General features: G+C 41.2%; 1 protein-coding gene across 7 annotated transcripts in view; it reads left to right on the top strand.

The window, feature by feature from the left end:
• Nucleotides 1-22,478, top strand: part of LOC140715310 (cGMP-dependent protein kinase 1) — a 779,820-nt gene extending 757,342 nt beyond the window's left edge. For all 7 annotated transcript variants that reach the window (XM_073027324.1, XM_073027322.1, XM_073027323.1 and 4 more), the window contains 2 exons: nucleotides 583-649; nucleotides 18,969-22,478. In XM_073027324.1, coding sequence (XP_072883425.1) covers nucleotides 583-649; nucleotides 18,969-19,067 — 166 coding nt within the window. In that variant the 3' untranslated portion in view covers nucleotides 19,068-22,478. The remainder of the gene's footprint in view (nucleotides 1-582; nucleotides 650-18,968) is intronic.
• Nucleotides 22,479-27,480: the final 5,002 nt, after the last annotated feature.

Raw genomic sequence — 27,480 nt, 5'->3', positions numbered from 1 at the left:
CAGGATGAAGAGGTCAATACTCCCCAATGCCATTAGGCTTTACAATTCTACCGCCAGGACTTAAGAACTTTTTAAAAGCTATTATTATTGCTTTTGAGATAGTGATTTAGATGCATATCATATTTTTTACTGAGTTAAGTATTGTATGTAATTAGTTTTGCTACAACAAGTGTATGGGACATTGGAAAAAAAGTTGGAATTTCCCCATGGGAATGAATAAAGTATCTATCTATCTATCTATCTATCTATCTAAGTGATAATACTTGATGTAATTATACTATCATGTTATATTTGCTCATCATTTACTAATGAAGTAGAATTGATTGCTTTGATATTAGGGAAGAAGTGCATTCTTAAATTGGTATTTTTACATCTCATTGAAAATGAAACCCAAACAAAACGATACCCATGTTAGACCCTCACTGTTGCTGAGAAATTAAAGAACCATGTCTTAGACATCAAGAACAGATTCTGTAAAACAAGCTACTCATTTTGGAAGATCTTAGCTGTCTTTGTGTAAAATTGAAAACATTATTGTTACTTTGAAAATGTACAACTACAAATTCTGTGTTTTTTTCACAGATGGTTTGAAGGTTTTAACTGGGATGGACTAAGGAAAGGAACTTTAACACCTCCAATTGTACCTAATGTAAGTATTTAACCAATTGGTCCTTGTACAATGGTTAGCATAGTCCTATCAACCATTAAAATTCTTGTTATCCATAAACTGAGTTGAAGGGTTGAGCTGATTATAGGAAGTTTCTCAATTTGGGATTCAATAGATTAGCCAGTATGGTTAGGTTACTGCATTTAAATCACTCCATCATATCAGATTTATTTTAAGTGACAAATGGAAAAGATTGTCCTCTATGTTTTCATTGATGTAAGTGCCTTTACATAAATGCTATATGTGATGCCTTTCTTCTGAGAAGTAAGCTGATGAATTAACATTCCATTCTTGGTAAATATTTTAATCTGAAAGTGATAATTATGGCCCTTCTCAGCTCTAACTATCTCCAATGACTAATATACCAGTGGTCAAGGAATTTAAAAGTGACGCCATCTTTGATGGTTGTGGTTTCAAAGCTCCAGCCCTATTGGAAAGCACAAAGATACAGTGGAGCTGTGCATAGTTAGTAGTGCCCGTATTCTTCTCCAGCCATCACTGGGGTCTGAGGGTGACTTGCTTCTGCTCCAAACCCATGGGTTCCAAGTGAGCTGATCAGACCAATGTGAGACTCACGGACAGGAGTTTCTTGACAAGGCAGGCCACGGGGTAGTTTGGTAGTTTGGAGTGTCATTTTGCTGTTTTCACTGAGCCTCGACTCAAAGTCATCAATGCCATCAGTCTGCCCTTTGTCTATTTCAAATAGTCATGGACCAGGGATTCTCACCTATTCATGGGAATATAAGATGTTCAGAGAAGACATTATCAACATCCTTGACTATTTTCATCTGTGCTCCTGGTAATTCCCTGCTACGATGGAGCTCAACAGTTTTGAGAGTCTAGTGTCAGCCGTGCGAATAATTTATCCTGCCCAATGGAGGGGGGGGGAGGGGGAGAGAAGAAAGGATTAGTGAAGATGGGTTGTTAATGGTTGGCACAGACTAGGTGGATCACTTTGCATTATATCTCCTTCTGACTCTTTGAGGCAACTGGGGGCAACTTAATCCTTAATGCTGGGAGTGCTGGTCTGGGAGATCTGTGGATATTGGTTCCTGGAATGGATTTGCTGACTATCAGAATCAGAATCATATTTCTTATCAGTGTTTTATATGACATAAGATTTGTTGGTTTTTTTTGACAACAGCAGAGTGCAATGATGTAAGATTGATAAAAATCGCAAAATAAATAAATAGTTCAAAATGGGAATACTGTGGTCGTGTTCAAGGGGTTATAGACTGTTCAGAAATCTAGTGGCAGGCTGGAAAAAGCTAGTCCTGAATCAAGGAGAGTGGGTCTTCAGATTCCTGTACCTCCTCGATCATGAAATTAGTTAATGGTGAATACTGCCTTTTTGAGGCACTGCCTCTTGAAGATGTCCTCAGTGGTAGGGAGAGTTCTGCCCATGATAGAACTGGCTGAGTCTACAACCCTCTGCAGCCTCTTGCAATCCTGTGGATTGGAGCCTCCATACCAGATGGGATGCAACCAGTAAGGACGCTCTCCACCGTACTTCTATAGAAATGTGCAAGAGTCTTTGGTGCCCTATCTAATTCCCTCATACTACTAATGAAGTAGTGCCACTAACATGCCTTCTTCATGATTGCAGTAATGTATTGTGCCCAGGACAGATCCTCAGTGACATTGATACCCAGGAACTTGAAGCTGCTCACATTTTCCACCGCTGACCCCTCTATGGCAATTGGCATGTGTTCTCCGACTTCCCCTTCCTGTCCACAGTCAATTCTCTGGTTATGCTTCTATTGAGTGCAAGGCTGTTGTGACACCAATCAACCACCTGATCTGTGTCATTTCTGTATGCATCCTCAGTGCTATCTGAGATTCTGCCAAGAAGAGTGATGTCACCTGCCAATTTATAAATGGTGTTCATAGAGAGACACTGCCATCTTTGATTGGTGATGTCTGTCCATTAGGGTAAGGTGTTCATTCTGGGTAGATGAAGACCCTGAAGTGTGCTGTAGGCCAAGGGTGACGGGTTCCTGTTTCAATTTCGAGTTTTGTGTCAGGTTTAAGGGCTCAGTCACCAAACAGCCTTTTCCTGAATCAGTCCATGACTCTTCTATCATGGTAACCATTATCATCAATATCCATCTTTGCTGAGAGGAGGCTTCTGAGAGATGTTTTCCAGAGTTTTCTAATGGACTGTTATTGTCTGAGGACACCATTTCTTATGCAATACTCCCAACTGTACCAGCTTCTGGGATTTAAAAGCTCTAACCCTCTGGAGTATGGATAGCTGACGCGGCCCCACTAAAGGTTCAGGACGGTCCCGCTAATTGGCTATCATGTTTCAGGTGCCAAGAATTGAGCATTTAAAAAACACCTGAACTGAGGTTAGGTGCTCAATTGTACGCCCTACTGGGATATTGTATGGAGTTTGTTTTGTGCACAGTTCTTGATCCAGTTTGATACCGTGTCTTGATCCTTGCTTCAGATACTCCAGCATTTGGGTCTAAACCTGCTTCGTCAAAGACTCTCGTCGATTGAGCCAATGTGGACCCAGCTGGGTATCAGACTCTTTTGTCTGCTGTGGCCAGCCACAGTGAAGGGATTTCCAGACAAAGCCTGGAGATTCACAACCTACATCAGATTTCGGAAGGAGGAAGTTAGTGTCAATTGGGAGAACCGCTTGGTCATTCTGCAGAGCCAGCACATCTTCCAACCCCAGGAAGATTCTTGCCTCGGCTTCCTCACTCAATGCTCATTAGTGTTTGAACTCCATCCTTCCCGGTTCCATTTGGAGTGCGGAAAAGTGGCCTTCATTATCTCTTCCCTGACTGGAAGACCCCTGGCCTGGGCCACCATGCGTTGGGAATATTGGTCAGAGGTTTGTTTGGATTCAGAGGAATTCATGGCCGCCCTGAGAAAGGTCTTTCGTCACCCTGCTGGAGCCAGCTGAGCCTCGGACCGCCTGCAACAGGGAACAGTCAGCAACTGAGTACATGATTAAATTTCAGACTTTGGCCCAAGAAGGTGTTTGAAATGGGGAGGCCTTGGCCACTCTGTACAGCCACGGACTCCGAGATGAACTGAAGGATGCCCTCGCCTTGTTAGAGCCAGCAGAGAACTTAGAGGTTCTGATCCATCTCGATAATCATCTGGCAAAGTGAAAGTGGGACTACTTCAGGAGGTCAAAGAGAGCTAGTCAGAGCCTGGTCCCTATGCACCACAGTTCCGCTCCCTAACTCGGACCATGACCAGCCCGTTGCCTGCTCAGGATCCAGTCAGACTCATGCAGGTCGGCCCACTGAACTCTCTGCTGTCAGAGTCTAGGTCGCTGCTTTTACTGTGGGGAGGCAGATCACCTGCAGGCCAAATGTCCCAGGCTGCAACTGTCAGGAAACTGCTAAGATCGTCCAGTGTCAGGAGGACTGTGACAGTACCAGCCACTATTCCCAATCTCATAGATTCTGGTCTCGTGCTGAATGTGGAGTTCACCAGGAGTAAGAACTTGAGGCAGGTGAAGGCTTTTGTGGCCTCTGGGGCAGCAGGTAATTTTCTGGATTTAGATAGTGCCCATTGGCTCAACATACAAATGTTGAGCCAGCCAGTGCCCACAACTGTCTTGGACAGCTGCCCGCCAGGTTCCGGACAGATCCAGCAACAGACTGGGGTTTTTCAGATGAGGATAGAGGATCATGTGGAAGACATTACTTTCTACATTGTTGCCTCTCCACTCATACCCCTGATCCTTGGGTACCCTTGACTGTCCCAGCAAAACCCATCCGTGGACTAGACGGAGGGGGGGAGTCATTGCTTGGTCCAGTCATTGTGAGGGGGTTTGTTAGTGGCATGCTGTTCCGACACCCAGACTCTGCCAAGAACAACGACCAGTGAGGTGGAGGCCTTCAGTGTGAGGTAACCTGAGGCCTTCTGGAGACCTAGTCCTGCCCCCAGAGATAGACAAGCTGGTTCCGACCAAGGGACTGTACAGATCCCAACACTGTCTAGAGAGGGACAGTGAACTAGAAAGGGAATCTCTAGTGTAGGAGAAGACCACGGAGATGCCTGAGCAGTCTGGGAAACTTGTAGCTAAGCTTAAGGAATCCAGCCGCCAGGTCTTGAGGAAGAGAGAGGTTCCTATACGCTAATCCTTGAAGCCTATTCCTGGAGAGTGGGAGGCAAGGACCCTCTGTAATGCCTCGCTGCAGTTGCCTGAGGATACAGACGGGAATTTGGACTCTAATTTGGCCACTATTTCTACGAATGAGTTTTGTGAACCTAGAGAGGGGAGTTGAATCACTACTGCCACCTAAGAAGTATAGAAGTCATCCTGGAAGGAAGGTCCAGAGGAGATAGCAACACCCAAACTGGTCGAAATCTCTTCCATCTATAAGGTCTAGGAGGAAGTCTTCAGCAAGGGAAAGGCCTCGTATCTTCCACTGCACTGACCCTACTGGTGCTATAAACCTGCTGCCCAGTACTTGTTCCCCACAGGGTCAATTGTATGTGCTCTCAGGCCCAGAGAGAAGCACTATGGAGGAGTGCAGGTGAGTGAAGGTTACTGGGGTGAAGTGCAGGTGAGGTGAAGGTTATTAGAGGTGAGTGAACGTTATTGGAGGTGAGGTGAAGGTTATTAGAGGTGAGTGAAGGTTATTGGGGTGAGGTGAAGGTTATTGGGGATGAAGTGCGGCATTCTGGCAGTGAGATTTGAACATCAACAAATAAACTACTTCAGAAACTCAATGGGTCAAGCGGCTTCTTTGGACTCAAAGGATGGTCAACGTTTGGGGTCGAGACCTTGCGTCGGTACTGAGTGTATAGAGGGAGAGCTGAGACTGAGGTGGTGGGTTAAAGGTGCAACCGGATGAAGACTTGAGAAGGGTGGTGGACAATAGGCAGAGAGAGAGACAGAGATAGATATAGAGGCTCTGCAGCTCCAACTAGATCTCAAGGCTCTTTTGATAGCCATTCCCAAGATTATAAAAATGTTTCCTTGAGGCTGGAAGAGAAATTAGGGAAAAATCTAGGTTTTATGTTCATGCAGAACCAATGAAATAGGCCGAAATAGAAATTCCTGTGGGGTGAGTTTGAGTTGTTGAGTTGAGACTACCTTTAAAAATAATAGAAAAAATAGATTGCCTCATGAGCCTTAGATTAGAAAATTAAAAGCTCAAAGAGCAGGATCGTAGGCAGAAATTTTCACCTCATAGGCAATAATGGAGATGGAGGAAGAGATTTTAGATGGAATGAACTCACCTGATTGAAATGATTGATGATTCAAATAACTGGGTCAGTAGACTGGACTTAATTGATAAAGATTAGAGGTGGGGTACAGGAGAGGTTGATGGTGAGGGTAGAGGATTCAAAACAGTCTACATTTTGAAGTGGCAAGAAAAACATTAAATTGCTGATGAGAACAGAGTTCTGGGTAAAGCTAAGTAGACCAGGCAGAAGGGCATATCTAGCAAAGGTAATTGGTTTCTATAGTAATTGTGTCACCAGGGAGAAAAATTGGAAAAAATGTGAAACTTTACCTTATCCAAATACATGAAGCATGAATAACAAAATGAATATCAAGAGATACTAGGGATCTGGTTGAACCACTCGAGGGTAAAGGAGGGGACATGTGCTTGTAGGTGGAGGATGTGACTGAGGTCCTTAATGAGTACTTTGTATCAGTATTTACCAAGGAGAAGGATGTAGGGGATAAGTGTAGAGCATGCTAATTTGATGGGACATTTCAAGACAAAGAAAGGTAGTGCTGCATTTTGTAAAGAATATTATGGTGGATAACTCCATAAAGCCTGATGGCATTTATCCCAGAATGCTGAAAGAAGCAATAGAATAGATTGCTGGAACATTAACCGATATCTTTGAGACCTCTATAGCCACAGGAGAGGACCCAGAGGACTGATGAATATCTAATGTTGTTCCTTTATTCAAAAAGGGAAGTGGGGATAATCCTAGAAACTTTAGACTGATGAGCCTCATGTTAGTGACAGGGAAGTTACTAGAGAGGATTCTTAGGGATAAGATTTTTGAGCCATTAGAAAACCATGCCCTAATTAGGGACAGTGAGCATTGCTTTATGTGGAGCAAATTACATCTTATTAACTTGATTGAGTGTTTTGAAGAGGTGACAGAGATGACTGATGAAGTTAGAGCTGTGGATGTTGCCTTTGTGGATATTAGCAAGGTATTGAACAATGTCCCTCATGGGAAGCTCATAAGGAAGATGAAGATGCTTGGGATTCATGGTAACATGATTATTTGGATTCAGAATTGGCTCGCCCATAGAAGACAGAGGATAGTGGTTATTCTGGCTGGAGGTTTGTGACAAGTAGTGTTCCATAGGGATCCGAATGGGATCTCTGATGTTTGTAATATATGGCATATATGTAAATGACTTGGAATCAAACATAGATGGGTGGGTTAGTAAATTTGCAGACTGTACAAAAATTGGTGGATAGCACAGAAAATTGGGAAAGGATGCATCAGGATATAGATAAATAGCAGATATGCGTGGATAGGGTAGGCCTCCGTTAGTCTTGATAGACCATGGATTTGCACCTTGGAAAGTTTCCAGGGCGCAAGCCTGGGCAAGGTTCTTTTTTATGGAAGACCGGCAGTTGCCCAAGCTGCAAGTCTCCCCTCTCCACACCACCAATGTTGTCCAAGGGAAGGGTATTAGGACCCATACAGCTTGGCACCAGTGTCATCGCAGAGCAATGTTTGGTTAAGTGCCTTGCTCAAGGATACACACGCAAGCCTCAGCCAAGGCTCGAACTAGCGACCTTCAGATAACTAGATGAATGCCATAACCACTTATGGGGTGGATAAGTGGCAGATAAAATTTTAACCCAGCCGAATGTAGTGTTGCACTTGGGGAGATTGAATGTAACGGCAAGACCCTTAACTGTGTTGATGTGCAGAAGGATCATGGGGTCCAAGTACGTAGCTCCTTTAAAGTGACCTCAATGTGCTGATAGGGTCGTAAAGAAGGCACATGGCATGCTTGCCTTTATTAGTCAAAGAATTGTGTTCGAAAATCAGGAAGTTATGTTGCAGGTTACTGCCTTTAGTTCTGGTCATCCCATTATAGCAAGGAAGCCAAGGCATTGGAGGGGGTACAGAAGAGGTTTACCAGGATGCTGCCTGGATTAGAGGGCACGCGATATAAGGAAAGGTTGGACATACTTGGATTATAAACACAAGAGATTCTGCGGATGATGGAAATCCAGAGCAACAAACACAAAATGCTGGAGGTCAGGCAGCATCTATGGAAGTGAATAAATTGTCAATCTTTTGGGCCAAGACCCCTCATCAGGACTGGAAAGGAAGGGAGAAGAAGCCAGAATAAAAGGATTGGGGGAGAGGAAGGAATACAAGCTAGAAGGTGATAGGTGGGTGGGAGAGGGGGATGAAGTAAAAAACTGGAGATGATAAGTAGAAAAGATAAAGGGCTGGAGAAGAAGGAATCTGATAGATGAGGAGAATGGACCATGGGAGAAAGGGAAGGAGGAGGGGAACCAGGGGTAGGTGACAGGCAGGTGAAGAGAAGAGGTAAGAGAGGAGACAGAGAGGGGAATTGAAGAGGGATGAGGAAGGGATAAAATAACCAAAGGTTACATAAATCGATGTTCATATCCTCAGGCTGGAGGCTACCCAGATGGAATATGAGGTGTTGCTCCTCCAATTTGAGTGGCAGTAGAGGAGGTCATGGACTGACATGTTGGAATGGGAATGGGGATTAGAATTGAAGTGGTTGACCGTGAGGAAACCCTGGGTTTTTTTCGCAGTTGGAGCAAAGGTGTTCAATAAAGCAGTCACACAATCTGCAAACTACAGTTGCTTTTTCTAGAGTAGTGGAGGTTGAGGGGTATACTGATAAGGTTTAGAAGATTATGAGGGGCATAGATAGAGTAGGTAGCCAGTATCTTTTTCCCAGGGTTGATATTTCTAATCTTAACATCTAATTTCACCAGAGGGCACATATTTAAAATGAGAGAGCTTAACTTCAAATATGTGAGTGGTAAGTTTTTTTTACACAGAATGGTGGGTCTTTGGAATGTGCTACCTCGGATGGTAACAAATACAATGGAGTCATTCAAGAGGCTCTTAGATAGGCAATTAAATGTACAGGAAATGGAAGGAGATGGACATTGTCTAGGCAGAAGGGATTAGTTTAGTTAGGTATTTGACCATAGGATATAGGAGCAGAATTAGGCCATTTTGCCCATCAAGTCTGTTCTGCCATTTCATCATGACTGATCCAGTTTTCCTCTCAGCCCCAATCTCCTGCCTTCTTCCTATATTCCTTCATGCCCTGACTAACGAAGAATCTACCAACATCTGCCTTAAGTATACATGAAGACTTGGCCTCCACAGCAGCCTGTGGCAAAGAATTCCACAAGTTCACTTCTTTCTGACTTTACTCTTCATCTCCGTTCTAAAAGGACGCCCCTCTATTCTGAGTCTGTGTCCTTTCGTCTTCGACTCTCACACCAGAGGAAACATCCTCTCCACATCCACTCTGTCAAGGCCTTTCACCATTTGATAGGTTTTAATGAGGTCACCCCTCATTCTTCTGAATTCCAGTGAATACAGGCCCAGAGCCATCAAACGCTCTTTATATGATAAGCCATTCAATCTTGGAATCATTTTTGTGAACCTCCTTTAAACCCTCTCCAGTTTCAGCACTTCCTTTCTAAGATAGGGCCCCAAAACTGCTCTCAATACTCCAAATGAGGCCTCACCAGTGCTTTATAAAGTCCCAACATTACATCCTTGCTTTTGTATTCTAGTCCTCCTTGAAATGAATGCTAACATTGCATTTGCCTTCCTCACCACAGACTCAACCTGCTTATTAATCTTTAGGGAATCCTGCACAAGGACCTCAAAGTCCCTTTGCACCCCAGTTTTTGTATTTTCTCTCCATTTAGTAAATAGTCAACCCTTTCTTTCTTCAACCAAAATGCATGACCATACACTTCCTGACACTGTATTCCATCTGCCATTTCTTTGCCTTATCTCCTAATCTAAGTCCTTCTGTAGCCTCTCTACTTTCTCAAATCTACCTGTCCCTTCACCTATCTTCACATAGTCTGCAAACTTTGCAACAAAGCCATCAATTCCGTCATCCACAACCAAGCGAAAATCTGCAGAAATCCAAGCAACACACACAAAATGCTGGAGGAACTCAGCAGGCCAAGCATCGTCGAAAGAAAAGAGTAAACAGTCGACATTTCGGGCTGAGACCCTCCATCAGGAACGGAGAAAAAAAGATGAGAAGTCAGAGTAAGAAGGTGGGAGGAGGGGAGGAAGAAATACAAGGTGGGGGGTGATAGGTGAAACAGGGAGGGGAGAGGGGTGAAGGAAAGAGCTGGTTGGTAAAAAGTTGATTGGTGAAGGAGATAAAGGGCTGGCGAAAGGGGAATCTGATAGTAGAGGATGGAAGGCCATGGAAGAAAGGGAAGGGGGACAAGCACCAGAGGGAGGTGATGGGTAGATGAGGTGATAAGGTGAGAGAGGGAAATAGGAATGGCGAATGGTGGGGGCGGGCCATTACCAGAAATTCAAGAAATTGATGTTCATGCCATCAGGTTGGAGACAACCCAGATAGAATATAAGGTGTTGCTCCTCCAACCTGAATGTTGCTTGATCGCGGCAGTAAAGAAGGCTTGGACTGACATGTTGGAATGGGAATGGGAGGTAGAATTAAAATGGGTGGCCACTGGGAGATCCCACTTTTTCTAGAGGATGGATTGTAGGTTCTTGGCAAAGCAGTCTCCCAAGCCACATCGGATCTCACAATTATAGAAGAGGTCACACTGGGAGCACGGGATACATTAGATGACCCAACAGACTTACAGGTGTAATGTTGCCTCCCCTGGAAGGACTGTTTGGGGCCCTGAATGGTAGTGAGGGAGGAGGTGTAGGGGCAGGTGTAGCACTTGTTCCTCTTGCAAGGACAAGTGCCAGGAGGGCGATAAGTGGGAAGGGATGAAATGACAAGGAAGTTGTGTAGGGAGAGATCCCAACAGAAAGCAAGAAGTGGGGGGGGGAGGGGCGGGGTGGAGGGGAAAAGGTTTGCTTGGTGTGGGATCCCGTTGGAGATGGCCGAATTTATGGAGAATTATGTGCTGGATGCGGAGGCTGGTGGGGTAGTAGGTGAGGACAAGAGGGATCCTATCCCTGGTGGGGTGGCGGGAGGATGGGGTAAGAGCAGACGTGTGCAAAAGGGAAGAGATGCATTGAGGGCAGCGTTGATGGTGGAGGAAGGGATGCTCTTTTCTTTGAAGGAGGAGGACATTTACTTTGTTCTGGAATGAAAAGCCTTATCCTGAGAGCAGATGCAGACGGAGGAATTGAGAGAAGGGGATGGCATTTTTACAAGTAACCAGGTGGGAAGAGGTATAGTCCAGGTAGATGTGAGAGTCCATGGGTTTATAAAGACATCAGTAGATAAGCTTTCTAGATAGAGAGATCAAGAAAGGGGAGGGAGGTGGCAGAAATGGACCAGGTAAATTTGAGGGCAGAGTGGAAGTTGGAGGCAAAGTTGGTGAAGTTGACGAAGTCCACATGTGTGCAGGAAGCAGCATCAATGCAGTTGTCGATGTGGCATAGGAAAAGATGGTGAGTGATACCAGTATAGGCTTCGAACATAGACTGTTCCACATAGCCAATAAAATGGCAGGCATAGCTGGGACCCGTGTGAGTGCCCATGGCTACACTTTTGGTTTGGAAGAAGTGGAAAGAGCCGAAGGAGATATTATTGAGACTGAGGGGCAGTTCCGTCAGATGGAGGCGAGTGGTGGTGGAGGGGAACTGGTTGGGTCTGGTGTCCAGAAAGAAATGGAGAGCTTTGAGTCCTTCCTGGTGGTGGATGGAGGTGTATAGGGACTGGACATCCATGGTGAAAATAAGATGCTCAGGCCAGGGAACTTGAAATCTTTGAAAAGATCAAGAGCATGTGAAGTGTCTCAGATGTAGGTAGGAAGGGGCTGGACTGGGGGGGGGAGGTGCTGGGGAATAAAACTGCTAGTGTCTTCCATACCAATTTAATTAGTCTGGCACAATATTGTGGGCCAAAGGGCCTGTTACTGTGTTGTACTGTTCTATGTTCTCAAGCAGATCAGTTCATTAAAAAAACAGAAGTTAATTGATTTGACCTAATGGCCATTATGGAGACCAATTTGCAAAATGACTGAAGCTGGGAATAATATATTCCATGATACCAAATTTTATAGGAGATAAGCAAAATTAAAATGAGGTGTTGTAGCATTAATAATAAAGAAGGCAGAAATAGAGTAGATGAAAGATTTTAGCTTGGGAAGTCAAGACTTAGAATGAGTTTCGATGGAGGTAAGAAACAACAAGGCAGGAAACATCATTAGGAATCTTTGTCTTTCAACCTGAGGGCACAGGAAATCAGAGGGACATGAAGCAACACCATTACATTAATCATGGGGAAATGTAATCCCAGACAGAAGAGCGAATTCATATAGTACATGTGAGATAGATTTCCAGATAAGTAAATTGAGGAACCAACCAGGAAAATTAACTTTATTGTATTTTGTGCTAGGTTAGTTAGTAAAGGGGTCACATTGCAACTTTATATAAAAATTGAAAGTGATGTAGTTCAATCTAAAACTGGCTTTTAAACAAGATAAAGTTCAATAGGAAGCATGAATTGGCTTTAGTAGATTAGGAACTTATATTAAAAGGTGTGTCAGAAAATAGACAATTGAATTATAATAAAAATACTGTATAATCTTTTCAGGAACAAAAACGCAAAAGGAAAACTGTTCATAAGTTGAATTTAGAATTAGATCAAAGGGAAAGGCTTATAACTTATCCAAAAAAAGCAAAATAAACCCCTAAGGATCAGAAATATTGTAGTACTGAAGAAAGAGCAATAACAAAATTGATAAAGAAAGGGAAATTGGATTATGAGCATAATGTGGCAAACAAAACAAAACAAAAACAGACTGTAAATGCATCTGTAGATATGTATATTATGGAAAATACTTGCAAAAGCAGGCATGCACCAAACAGAATGAGACAGGAGAAATTAATTGGTCGACAAGGAAATAGCCAAGACAATTTTTTGATATTTTGTATCTATCTTTATGGACACAACACAAAAAACAGCCAGGAAATAGTGTAAACAACAGGACAGGAAAAAATCAGAAGATGAAAGAAATTAAAATTAATAGTAAACTAGCACCGAAGTTATGAATGAAACTGGAAACCAGTAAATCCCAGGACCTAATGACAAGCATGACAAGCTTAGAAAGTAAAGATAGCAGATATATTGGTTGTCTTTTTCCAAAATTCCTTAGGTTATTGGACAGCTTCCACAGTTTGGAAGGCTGAGAACAGAACAAGAACTAAAGACCTATAGGGAAAATAGGGGGCTCGATTATCATAGAATCTACCATCCAACCAATCTTCTAGAATTGTTAGAGGAAGTTACTAGGAAAGTTGATGAAGGAAATACAGTGGGTTTTGTCTACATGGACTTTAGCAAGGTCTTCAAGAAAGTCCTGCAAGTTGCTCAGCATTCAGGATGACGTAGGAAATTGGATTCAACATTGGCTTCTAGGAAAAAACCAACACATGGTAATAGATGGTTACCTCTCTGACTGGAGGTTTGTTACCGGTTGTGTGCCGGAGGGATCAGTGCTGGGTCCATTGTTATTTGTCATCAATATCAATGTTCTGGATGAGAATGTAGTAAACCACATCAGCAAATTTGCAGATGATATTATGATAGTTTGCATGGTGGACAGAAAGGAAGGCTATCAAGCTTGCAATGGGATCTGAATCAGCTGAGAAAATGGGCTGAAAAATGGCAGATGTTATTTAATACAGGCAAGTATGAGATGTTGCACTTTTGGAGGACAAACCAGGGTACAACATACACGATGAACAGTAGGGCACTGAAGAGTGCAGTTGAACAGAGGGATTGGGAATACGTATCTATAGTTCCTTGAAAGTGGTGCCACGGGTAGATAGGGTCGTAAAGAGGGGTTTTGGCACATTGGATGCCATAAATTGAATTACTGAGTACAGGAGTTGGAACGTTATGTTGAAGTTCTATAAGGCATTGGTGAAGCCAAATTTGGAGTGTAGTTTGCAGTTCTGGGCACCTACCTACAGGAAAGATATCAATACGAATCAAAGAATACGGAGAAAATGTACAAGCATATTGCTGAGATTTGAGGAACTGAATTACAAGGAAAGGTTAAATAGGTTAGGACTTTGTTCTCAGGAGCCTAGAAGAATGAGGGGCAATTTGATAGAGGTATAGAAAGTTATGAGGGGTGAAGATATGGTTAATGCAAGAAAGCTTTTTCCACTGAGTTTGGGCGAGACTAGAAATAGGAATCATAGGCTAAGTGCAAAAGGTGAAATATTTAAGGGGAACCCAAGGGGGGGAACCTCTTCACAGAGGCTGGGTGCGAGTGTGGAATAAAGTGGTAGATGTGAGTTTGATTGCAACATACAAGAAAAATTGGGATAAGTGCATGGAAGGCTACAGTACAGGTCCAGATCAATAAGACCAGGAAGAATAACGGTTCAGTATGGGCCAGATAGGATGAATGATCTGTTTATCTGCTGTAATGCTATATGACTCTATGATTCTATTAATAAATAACAGAAAATAACAAAGGAATTGGGCAGATTTATGAGAGTGAAACGATGATTAACAAATCTGATGACATTATTTAAAATTGTAATCAGGAGAATATTTAAGATGGGCCAGAGGATCTTCACAACATTTTAGATATGATGCCATACAAAAGATTATTGAATAATCAGATCACAAGGGATCTGTGTTCTGTGAGCATGAACTGTGATCAATTGACAGACACAAAACAAAGACAAGTTACAATGATTATGTTCGGGTCTGAAAGCAGAGAGACTAATGGAGTTTTACAGGTATCAGTGCTGGTCACAAGCTATTCATTGTGTATTTCAATGTTTTCAGTGAGGTGATTGATGTAAATGTTTGCTGACGTTCTAAGCCAGGTGGCCATGTGATTTGAGAGGAAGACCAGAGAGCTTCACTTGTGACAGCCGAGGACATGGCAGATGGATTATAATGTGGAAAGATGTGAAGTCAGTCACATTAGTACAAAAAATAGAAATGCTGAATATATGTTAAATGATTGAAAATCAAAAAAACATTGATGATCAGTGTAACCTGAGTTTCCTTGTAGATGAATCACTGAAAGTTAACAAAAATGTACCAAAGGCAGATGGCGTGCTGGCCTTTACTGCAAAATGGTTTGATTGCAAGTGTAAAATTATTTTACTAAAATTATATAAGCCCTAGTGAGACAATGCCTGTAATATTGGGAGCTCTGGGTCCCAACCTAAGGATAGATAGACATACGATAGAAACAAAGGTGCTCTGGCTTAAGTACTAGAGTGAAGAGATTGTCCAGAGGGAAGAAATTTAATAGACTAGTCCTAAATCTCTATCCTTCGTCCTTCATCACTATCCAGAGACCTAATCAGCCCTTCCAGGTGCTGCAGAGATTCACATGCAGCTCCCCCCAATCTTGTCCATTGCATTTCATGCTCCCAAATGACCTCATCAGTGTTAATAAGTGTAAACCGTGGAGCGTTGTGGACCGTCAAAAGGGAGGGATTACACTTGAGCCCACGGGGATTCAATATCCTCGCGGGCAGGTTTGCTAGAGTTGTTCAGGAGGATTTAAACTAATTTAGCAGGGGGATGAGAACTGGAGCGATAGTGCTAAAGCTGAGGTAGTTGGTTTATAAACAAAGGCGGTGTGCAGTGAGACTCCTAGCAGGGAGAAGCAGTCAGTAGGATGAGTTGCAATGTAAAAGGCAGTCAAAATCAAAAAGGGTGAATACACGACTGAAGGTGTTATATATGAATGTATGCAGTATACGGAATAAGGTAGATGAACTAGTAGCACAGTTACAGATTGGCATGTGTGATGTTGTAGGCATTACTGAACCATGGTTGAAAGAACTTAATGTCCAAGGAGACACATTATATTTAACAGACAGACAGGAAGGCAGAGGGGGCAGCATTGCTTTGTTGGTAACAAATGAAATCAAATCATTAGAAAGAGGTGACATAAGGTCAGAAGGTGTCGAATTGTTGTGGGTAGAGCTAAGGAACTGCAAGGGTAAGAAGACCCTGATGGGAATTGTATACAGACCCCCACACAGCAGTAAGGATGTGGTCTACGAATTACAATAGGAGGTAGAAAATGCATGCCAAAAGGACAATGTTACAATCGTAATAGGGAGTTTCAATATGTAGGTAGATTGGGAAAATCAGGTTGGTGCTGGATCCCAAGAGAGGGTTTTCTAGAATGCCTATGAGATGGCTTTTTAGAGCAGCCCACTACAGGATCAGGTATTCTGGAATGGTTGTTGTGCAATGAGCTAGAATTGACTAGAGAGCTTAAGGTAAAAGAACACTTAGGGAGAAGTAATCATAATATGATCGAATTCACCCTGTAATTTGAGAAGGAGAAGCTAAAGTCATATATATCAGTATTACAGTGGAGTAAAGGGAATTACAGAGGCATGAGAGAGGAGCTGGCCAAAATTGATTGGAAAAGAACACTGGCAGGGATGACAGCAGAGCAACAATGGCTGAAATTTCTGGAAGCAATTTGGAAGGCACAGTATATATACATCCCAAAGAGGAAGAAGTATTCTAGAGACAAGGTGACACGACCGTGGCTAACGAGAAGTAAAAGCCAAAGAGAGGGGACACAATAGAGCAAAAAGTGGGAAGTTAGAGGGTTGGGGAGTATTTAAAAACCAACAGAAAGCAACTAAAAAAGTCAATAAGAAAGAAAAGATGGAATATGGAAGTAAGCTAGCCAATAATATTAAAGAGGATACCAAGTTTCTTCAGATTCATAAAGTTTAAAAGAGAGGTGACAGTGGGTACCAGACCAGATGAACTGAATAAATATTTTGCATCAGTCTTCACTGTGGAAGACTAGCAGTATGGTGGAAGTTCCAGAGTGTCAGGGGTCAAAAGTGTGTGAAGTTGCCATTACTAGGGAAAAGGTTCTTGGGGAAACTGAAAGTTAGTTAAGTCAGTTGGACCAAATAGTGTACATACCAGGCTTCTGAAAGAGGTCACCAAAGAGATTGTAGAGGCATTAGTAATGATCTTTCAAGAATAACTAGATTCTAGAATGGTCCTGGAAGACTGGAAAGTTGCATATGTCACTCCAAGAAGGGAGAAAGCTAGAAGAAAGTGAATTATAGTCTGACCTTAGTGGTTGGGAAGATGTTGGAATCGATTGTTAAGGATGAAGTCTCAGGGTACTTGGAGGCACATGATAAAATAGGCCATAGTCAGCATGGTTTCCTCAAGGGAAAATCTTGCCTGACAAATCTGTTGCAATTCTTTGAAGAAATAACAAATGGGATAGAAAAAGGAGGACTGGTCGATGTTGTATACTTATATTTTCAGAAGTCTTTGGACAAGGTGTGACACATGAGGCTGCTTAACAAGTTAAGAGCCCATGGCATTACAGGAAAGATACTAGCATGGATAAAACAATGACGGATTGGCCAGAGGCAAATAGAGGGAATAAAGGGAGCTTTTTCTGGTTGGCTGCCAGTGACTAGTTGTGTTCCATATGGGTCTGTGTTGGAACCTTTTTCTTTTTATGTTATATGTCAATGACTTGGTTGACAGAGTTGATGGCTTTGTTGCAAGGTTTGCGGATGACGTGAAGATAATTGGAGGTGCAGGTAGTTCTGAGGAAATAGAGAGGCTATAGAAGGACTGACAGATTAGGAGAATGACAGATGTAATACAGTGTTGGTAAGTGTATGATTATGCACTTTGGTAGAAGAAATGAAAAGGTTGACTATTTTCCAAATGGAGAGAAAATTTTAAAATCTGAGGTGCAAAGGGACTTGGGAGTCCTCATGCAGGATTCCCAAAAGATTAATCTGCAGGTTGAGACTGTGGTGAGGAAGGCAAATACAATGTTGGCATTCATTTCAAGAGGACTAGAATATACAAGAAAGGATGTAAAGTTGAGGCTTTATGAAGCACCGGTGAGACCTCATTTGGAGTATTGTGAGCAGGTTTGGGCCCGCTACCTTAGAAAGGACATGCTGACAGTGGAGAGAGTTCAGAGAAGGTTCACAAAAATGATTCCAGGATTGAAGGGCTTCTCATATAGTGTCTGATGGATCTGGACCTGTGTTCACTAGAATTCAGAAGAATGAGGGGTGACCTAATTAAAAGCTATCAAATGTTGAAAGGCCTTGATAGAGTGGGTGTGTCCTATGGTTTGAGAGTCTAGGGCCAGAGGACACAGTCTCAGAATAAAAGAGCGTCCTTTAAGGCAAAAGTTGATAGATTCTTGATTGGTCGGGGAATGAAGGGATACATGGAGAAGGCAAGAGATTGGGGCTGAGAGAAAAAATGAATCAGCCATGATGAAATGGCAGAGCAAACTCAAAGGGCCAAATGGCCTAATTCTGTTCTTATATTTTATAGTAATTTGAACTCGGTCTGCAACAGCCATCTTGCACTTACGGTTGCATGTTACTTCAAGAACACTTCACATTCCCTCACTGACCTGCCTGTCCACTGCCAGAGTGAAGTCAACCGCAAACTGGAAGTACAATGCCTGCTAGGTAGCCTACAAACCAATAGCGCAAACATTGAATTTCCCGTTTTCAAGTCACCTATGTAATGATACAGGATAAAAGCCTGAAAGCACGTGCACCAGGCTCAAGGACAACTTCTACCCAGCTGGGTAAAACTATTAAATAGTTCCCTTGTACAATAAATTGGACTCTTGACCTCACAATCCACCTGGTTGTGATCTTGCACCTTATTGTTTACCTGCACTGCACTTTCTCTGTAGCTGTTACACTTTATTCTGCATGGTTATTATTTTACCTTGTTCTACCTCAATGCACTGTGTAATGATCTGATCTGTATGAATAGTACACAAGAAATGCTTTTACTGTGTCTCAGTACATAAGACAATATTAAACCAATTCTATTCCCAATTCCAAATCCTTTTCCACTTGGTCTTATGCACCCATAACCACATACCTGAGTTTCTTTTCCTGTCATTTACTCTTCCTAACCCCTCCCTCTCCCCCACCTGGTTCCATCTGCCCTTAACCATATACCTATCCACCTGGGTTTCTTCTCCCTTCGTCGAGCCACTGAGTTCTTCTCGCAGTTTTTTCTGTTCTACCTACTGTCTACTGTGCTCTTGAAAGCCAAATTGAGGCTCACGTGAGCTCATCTCACCACTGACTAAAATGGCAGGCTGTGTTTTTTTTTACACAGGTGACATCTCCAACAGACACGAGTAACTTTGATAGTTTCCCTGAAGATAATGATGACCCACCTCCCGATGACAACTCCGGATGGGATGCAGATTTCTGAGTCTGTCTCTTCAAACTTGCTTCTGCCTTGCCTAGGACAGCATCTTTGTAAAAGGAAAAAGGAAAAAAGACTGCCAGCAAGTGGAAAGGAAAGGAGGAGGATTAGTGCTCTGGGTCACCAAGATGCCTTGACTGATGCCTGATACAGTGCTGATGGTGGCATTGGAACTCTTACTGTTAGCTCTTTGCAGTGGTGTTCTTTGAGAAGCACTCTTTAGGTTCGGATCTAAAGTTAGCAACTTAGATGGTGGTTATAGAGCAACTTGATTTATTTGCGCACATATAAGGCTTTCTCTTCACTGAGGTGAATAGTGCTTCGCTCCAAAGGCAAATCAATAGTGAAAAGGTAAAAATGGATTGTTTGTAAACAGCTGAACTTAATCTAAATCAAGATTTTTCTTTTTTTTTAATTAAAATGAAGAGACAAATGCAGTTATTTATTCAGAGGATTTTTATTCGAGGGACAGTTTTAGTTGCTGTGGAAATGAATTTGGTGGGAGACTGTTTTCAGTGCACAGGACCCTGCACCTGACAGGTCAGTGTGCATGTGTATCCCTCACCTCCCTCAGAAAAAGACCCATTAAGCTATTGGTCACCTTACATGTTCGGTCAGTGCTGTAACTTTATGGGCTTTAATCATTTCTAGTCTAATTGCTACCTTGTGTTTTAGCAACATAATTAAAAGTGTTATCTGGTATTTATCCACACAAAGCACAACTGTCAATGCAATCAGGACCAGTTCTCCACCTCTTCTGACAATTCACCATGACTCCCCCAACGTCCACCCTAAGCACCCTGCAGTAGTCGTCTGAACAATCAAATGAATATTCAGTGCTGTTTCAAACTTAGAAGTGAATTCAGTTCCTGTATAAAGCAAATACATTGCAGTGTAAAACTAGTAGAAATACTAAAGCTCAAATACTGCCTCTGAACTTTTGTTTGACATGCCACTGGACTTAAATGCTAGCTTAAAACTATGGACTTCTGAACATAGTCAACAAATGTTTACATAATTGTCTATAGAAACTATGTTCATTAACTTGTTTTTTTCTCAAGCAGTAAGAGTTAGGTATAAGGCTTGTTAAATAGCAGCGTTCTCATTTTAAGATGTCCTTAAATAGAGTTTAGGCCTCTTACCCACTTAGTAGCTTCACATCAATTTTGTGTGAACTGGAGGCTGGAGTTCACACTGAACAATTATCACCATGGCCAGGTCAGTGTGCAGCAGTGGTGGGGTGTGGTAGGGTTGCAGGATGGTGGGGAAGAATACAAAGACACAAGTCTCATTCAAAAGAAAATATTAATCATATTGAGTATGATTGTCTGTATTTGTATAATGCGGGTCTGTGTAAATACCCTCCAAAAGCAGACATTTAACTTCCTGCACACAGCCTTAATCAGAAAGTATTTATCTCTCAATGAATGTCTTCAGACAGTTCACTGCTGGTTGTGGGACCATGCTCTGCACAAATTGATTTCTCCTACATTCCAACAGTGTCTAAATGTGTATTGAAAGAACTTAATTGGCTAAAAAGTTCTTTGAGCCATCCACAGATGTTAAAGGAATTAACATCCTTTTACCAGCACAAATGTTTTCTTCAACTTTTCTGTCATACGGTGGTAGAATTTCAACAGAAGAATAAGGAAAAAGAAAGGGAAAGCTAAACCATTTATTAGTTAATAATAACTAAAATGATTATTATTAACTATCCAGTAAAGTTACTAAAATTGTACTTGGGTTTTCCTTTGACAACCCAGAGCTCGCCCACTATACCAGTGTGAACAAACTATCCTCTTTGAATTTAATGTTCTCGTTATTCAAAGAACTGTGTTACACAGAAGAACATGAATATTGTATGTGTAATAAAGACACTACAGATACACTTTACCATATCAGGACATGCTTTAGAATATATTTTAGGATATCCTTTAAAAATTCCTTAATCTGAAGATATGTAAATCTGCACACTTCCCCAGAAAACACCAACCCTTCACAGGTTGTACAAATTTATGATACATTTGAAATTAATGCTTTAAATGGCCTTCACCACACTTACTAATTACTACATCTACCACTGGATAAATCTGCACTGCTCTGCAGGCTGTTTGTCCTTACAAATGATACAGTAAATGAAGATAATCATATTTCTGTTGAAATCCTGAAATTGAGTATGAAAATAATGCATGGAGGGAGGGAGCAATGTATTTACTAAAAGTGAGGAGAAAGCTCCAAATACAATCTCATGCAAGATTAAATCAAACACTTGTAAAGCCTGTGGGTTAAAAGAATTCTGACATATTTATAGCTGTATATTATTAAACTGTAATATCTATTGTTTTTATTTAATAGGACCACAAGCTCCATATTACTGTAAATAAGCAGATATGCCTTGAGTATTGTGACTCTTTTTGTTACCTATCCTTTTTTTTGGCTGACTTTAAATATTTGCCATATTGTCACTCCATTTATCTTTGTTATAAAATACTTTGACACTGTTGAACTGTAAGAAAAATAAGGTTTGCTGAATAAAATTTCTAGGACGTTGTAAAAATAATTTCTCCCATAGGTTAGACTGGGTTCGGCATTGTCTCAAGTGCCTTAAAACACATGGCATCCAAAATAAAAGTTATGAATTTGGCCTAATGCTGCATTAAAAAATAAAGAAAACAGATGAACCTCAATAATCAGTCTTTCTTAGGTGGCTTCTCTATAAATTCTCTCTTCTGTAAGGTTAAATTGACCTTTTTTAATATACAACTTACAGAAAATATCCTTTGGTACCCTTAATTATCTTCAGTATTAGGGAAACTGTGAAACCAATGATGATGTAATGCATCATTTCTGTGAAATGTGTGAACGTGCAACAAAAAAGTCACATGACTGTAATTATCGTTGCTTTAGGTAATTTCACTGTATATGCAAACTCATTTTAATATACCTGTGTTGCAAATATTTGGATGAAGTTATCTCCTTAAAGTCATCAAATTGCAATAAATGTAACCCTGGCTGACAGAATTTGAAACCTTTTGGGATAAATGTAAAATTTTGTCTTATGGGACTGTGGTGTTCAAATGTTGATTTAATGTAGCTGATAGCAACATTTTGATCTGTATTTCCTGTCTCCGTTTAACAAGTTTACCATCAACTGTTAAAACTCACTGAATATTTATAAATTTATATGAACTATTTGTTAGGAATCTTTCCCAAGAGCGCTTTTTGTTTTGGTAAAAGAGCATGGCAAATTTGTCAGAATGTATATTTTGTCACTGAATGCTGTTCACAGGCTTGTTGCACTCTTTGGTTGTAGATTTTTAACTTTTACATATTTAATTGTTCCTGATTTGTCTTGCATTTCCCTGCAGCTATTGATGCAGAGTGCCTGTTATATACTTTCTAGAGCTGAAATAAAATAATTACTTTTCAAATATACATGTACAGACTTCATATTTCAATGCAGCTAGCATATGGGTTTATTATCAATAACATATGCCATGAAATTTGCTGTCTTGTGGCTGCAGAACAGTGCAATACATTTTCAAAAAAACTATAAGGTACAATAAGCAATAGAAAAAATACATAAGTAGTGAAGAGAGAGCAAAATAGTGGTTTCATGAACAATGCAGAAATCTGATAGTGGAGGAAATGCTGTTCCTACAATGTTGAGTGTTTGGCTTCGGGCTCCTGTTTGGCAATAATGAGAAGAAGGCATGTCCTGAGTGGTGGGGGTCCTTAAAGATGGATGCCACTTCTTTGAGGCGTCGACTTTTGAATATGCCCTCATTGGTGGGGAGGCTGGTGCCCATTACGGAGCTGGCTGAGTTTACAACCTTCTGGAGCTCTTTAAGATCCTGTGCATTGTTGTCTCCATATCACATGGTGATTCAACCAGTTAGAATGTCCTCCATGGTATATCTGTAGAAATTTGCTGGAGTCTTTGGTGATGCTACAAATCTCAAACTTCTAATGTAATAATGTTGCTAGCATGCCATCTTCGTAATTGCATCAATGTGTTAGGTCTAGGATGTATCTCAAGAAATGCTGACACCCAGGAACTTGAAGCTGCTCACCCTTTCCACTGTTGACCCCTCGATTAGGACTGGTCTGTGCTTTTGTATTTCCCCTTTCTATAGTCCACAATTATTCCCTTGGTCTTACTACTGTTGAGTGCAAGGTTGTTGTTGCAACGCCACTCAACTAGCTGATCTGTCTCACTCCTGTATGTCTTCATCATTAAGATTCTCCTAACAATTCAATGAATAAGTGGCTTCATGAACCTCACAGGCCAGGTTGGTGTGATGAAAAGAGAACGTGCAGAATATGTGAAATGACGAAGAGTGTAGTTATTGAAGAGAACAGGAACCCACACAACAGAGTGTTACTCTACAAGGGTAATAGCAAGGTTTGCTGAAGAATTGAGGAGGCTGCAAAACAATGTAAATGCAGAAGAATACATGTAAAAATTGCTTACTTTTCATGTTAATCGTATTTTCAACTCTTAAAAACTCCTCTGAACCTTCATTCACTTATGACAAAAGTAAATGATTATTTTGCATTATGCTCTGGGGAAATGTTGGTTACTGTGAGATGTTATGTGTAATGAAAGTTGTCAAATAATTTTAGTGCAAACTCTTAATTCAGTATAACCAAGCAAGAAAAGTAACCTCAAACCGTCTGACTTAGTGAGTCAATCTTGGTAAATGCAAGGTCATCCACTTTGGAAGGAAAAATGAAAGAGCAGATTATTATTTAAATGATAAAAATTTGCAGCATGCTGCTGTGCAGAGGGACTTGGGAGTGCTTATGCATGAATCACAAAAGGTTGGTTTGCAGGTACAGCAGGCTATCAAGAAGGCAAATGGAATGTTGGCTTTCATTGCTAGAGGGATTGAATTTAAGAGCAGGGAGGTTATGCTGCAACTGTACGGGGTGCTGGCGTATTGTGTGCAGTTCTCATCTCATTAGAGGAAGGATATAATGGTTTTGGAGGCAGTGCAGAGGAGGTTCACTAGTTTGATTCCAGAGATGACGGGGTTAGACTATGAGGAGAGATTGAGTTGCCTGGGACTGTACTCACTGGAATTCAGAAGAATGAGAGGAAATCTTATAGAAACATATAAAATTATGAAAGGAACAGATAAGATAGAGGCAGGAAAGTTGTTTCCACTGGTAGGTGAGACTAGAACCAGGGCCATAGCCTCAAGATTCGGGGGAGTAGATTTAGGATGGAGATGAGGAGGAGCAGCTTTTCCTAGGGAGTAGGGAATGTGTGGAATTCTCTGCCCAATGAAGCAGTGGAGCAAACCTCAGCAGATATATTTAAGACAAGGTTGGATAGATTTTTGCATACTAGGGGAATTAAGGGTTATGAGGGAAGGGCAGGTAGGTGGAAACGAGTCCATGGCCAGATCAGCCATGATCTTATTGAATGGCAGAGCAGGCCCGACGGGCCAGATGGTCAACTCCTGCTCCGATTTCTTATGTTCTTGTATCAAGCAGCATCTGTGGGAGGAAAGGAATTGTACACGTTCAGTTCCTGATGTAGAGTTTCAGTTTGAAATGTCAACAACCCCCTTCTTCCCACAAATGCTGCTTGACCTGTTGACTTATTGTTAGCAGGCATCTGCAGTCTCGTGTGTCTGCAAATAAAGCAGCCTGCTGCCTGAAAACCAAAGAACATGGAATGGTTCCACATGAGAACATGATGGCACAGCGGGTACCTAACCACTCCAACGATTGACCTGTGTTTGAGTTTGAACATTCTTCCTGTGATTTCGAGAGTTTGCTCTGGTTTCCTTCCCTGTCGCAATGATGTGCAAATGGGTCGATGACTGTGCTAGTGCTAGAATTAGAAAGGTGGAGGTGGAGGTGAATGCTCAGAAAGTAAGTGTGCTGTGCTGTATTCCTGGGTTAGTCCTGTTTTTTTAGCAACAGGTCCAATAAAGGGAGCACAAAGGAATCCATAACAGAAATTCGGTAAGTCCAAGTGTATTCTATATCCAATTACTCATAGGAGTGAGCAGCTGCTATAACATAGATAAAGCACAAATTAAGTCAGTGCAAATGCACATTTTTTTCCACTTCCTCTAGTCTGTGCCACTATTTTCAGGACAAGATCAAATTGCCATTGCCATAGGCTCAATCACCACAGCAAACAAAAGCATGGTGGACCTTTGCCTTGTGATTGAATGAAAAGAAGGTGCTGTTCCTTTACATCATTGGTTTTGGATGGACAGCAACACGTTAATTGTTTCTGAAATCACACTATTGGAAGCAAAACAATGAGAAGATAGAGGTAAGGTTTCTTTGTAAAAGAAATACATGATATTAAAGACTTGTCACTCCTTGGACATTGGCTTATGAGCCAGCAGACAAAGAGAATTATGAATGCTCTAGATGTTTAGCCATTATTTTATTGTTTAAATAGCATTTTAAATCAGGATTTTAAAATTGTGAATTAAGAATCGTGCATTGGCACATAGAGAACAGAGCATAACTGAAAATTGTATGGTTGAATTAAAATTAAATAGATTTACATTAAATTGAACTTTTATTCCCCTGCAACAGATGCAAAGCAGAAATGATTTTCATTGAGGAAAAAGCAGCAAGAACTATAGAGATTTCCCCTATTTTGTTATAGTTACTAACAAACCAGTATTCCCACCTTTACTGTGGAACATCTTCATACTCACACTGTAAGTTTTGTTTTGTTTATTTTTGTGAAAAAAAGAATCATAACAGCCCTAAATCAAGAAATATATTCATTTGAAAGCAATATCAAATTAGTAAACTAAAAACAAAGCAAATCAAAGTAGACTTGCATGACATCATACTTTTGCTGTTCCCAAAGCAAAACTTCCACAACAGTGGCAAATATTAGAAATATTCATGCATACCATATTGGAAATTTGTGAGTGGGATGCACATAATTTTCTGACCATTAGTTTAAATCACGGTAAGTATATAACACATGCATGAATTTCTGATGAATGCATGTTCCCAGATGGCATGGCTCCACTGCTGATTCTTACAGATGTCCATTGCTGTTTCCATTCACTTTTGTCTACTCTGCAGTTTCATTTCAGGTCCTAGTCTGTGTCCAATTTCTGCTGAACAAAATGTCTGTAGAATTTTCTTACATGGTTCATACTAACAAACAGCTCCATACGTACATCAAATAGTAGGACATTCAACCTCAAACATTGACTCTGTTTCTTTCTCTTCTAATGTTGCCAGACCTGCTGAGTGTTTCTGGCATTTTCTGTTTTCATATCAGCCATTTTAAGTTTGAGGAAAGTGGGGATTAAGATTACAAAATTTCCAGCACAATGACTGTGCTTTTGAAATGTAGCTTTGCGGGAGTCTTCAGTTATACTGTACGCAAAGCAAATTCAAAGTGGAGAGTCTGCCAACAGAGATTTGCAAACATTTTGAGGGACGAATGCATCTCTTACTTCAATGTGAATCCATTGTGAGCTACTTTGACTTGGAGTGGAAGTGCTTGAATAAGTGCATCATTAAAATTATGGAGCATTTGATGCATTATATTTGAAACTAAGTTTCCTATTTTGTCATTGAGAAGACAGTTTACAAATGTGTCATGGAGAGGTGTTACAGATTATAATTTTCCAAAATTCTTCACATGTTCCTTTTGAATGTTGTGGATAATGAAATAGGTTTGCAAAGCTTGCAGTTAGAAGAGTGGGCTGAAAGATGGCAGATGGAGTTTAATGCTGATAAGTGTGAGGTGCTACAGTTTGGTAGGAATAATCAAATTACGACATACATGGTAAATGGTAGGGCGTTGAGGAATGCGGTAGAACAGAGTGATCTAGGAATAATGGTGCATAGTTCCTTGAAGGTGGAATCTCATATGGATAGGGTGGTGAAGAAAGCTTTTGGTATGCTGGCCTTTATAAATCAGAGCATTGAGTATAGGATTTGGGATGCAATGTTAAAATCGTACAAGGCATTGGTGTGGCCAAATTTGGAGTATTGTGTACAGTTCTGGTCACCAAATTATAGGAAAGATGTCAACAAATTAGAGAGAGTACAGAGGAGATTTACTAGAATGTTACCTGGGTTTCAGCACCTAAGTTACAGAGAAAGGTTGAACAAGTTAGGTCTTTATTCTTTGGAGCGTAGAAGGTTGAGGGGGGACTTGATAGAGGTATTTAAAATTATGAGGGGGATAGATAGAGTTGACGTGGATAGGCTTTTTCCATTGAGAGTAGGGGAGATTCAAACAAGAGGACATGAGTTGAGAGTTAAGGGGCAAAAGTTTAGGGGTAACACGAGGGGGAACCTTTACTCAGAGAGTGGTAGCTGTGTGGAATGAGTTGAAGTGGTGGAGGCAGGTTCGGTATTGTCATTTTAAAAAAATTGGGAAGGTATATGGACAGGAAAGGAATGGAGG

This window comes from Hemitrygon akajei, chromosome 23, assembly GCF_048418815.1.
Source record: "Hemitrygon akajei chromosome 23, sHemAka1.3, whole genome shotgun sequence".
NCBI classification, from domain to species: Eukaryota; Metazoa; Chordata; class Chondrichthyes; order Myliobatiformes; family Dasyatidae; genus Hemitrygon; species Hemitrygon akajei.
This window is presented reverse-complemented; position numbering and strand designations above follow the sequence as displayed.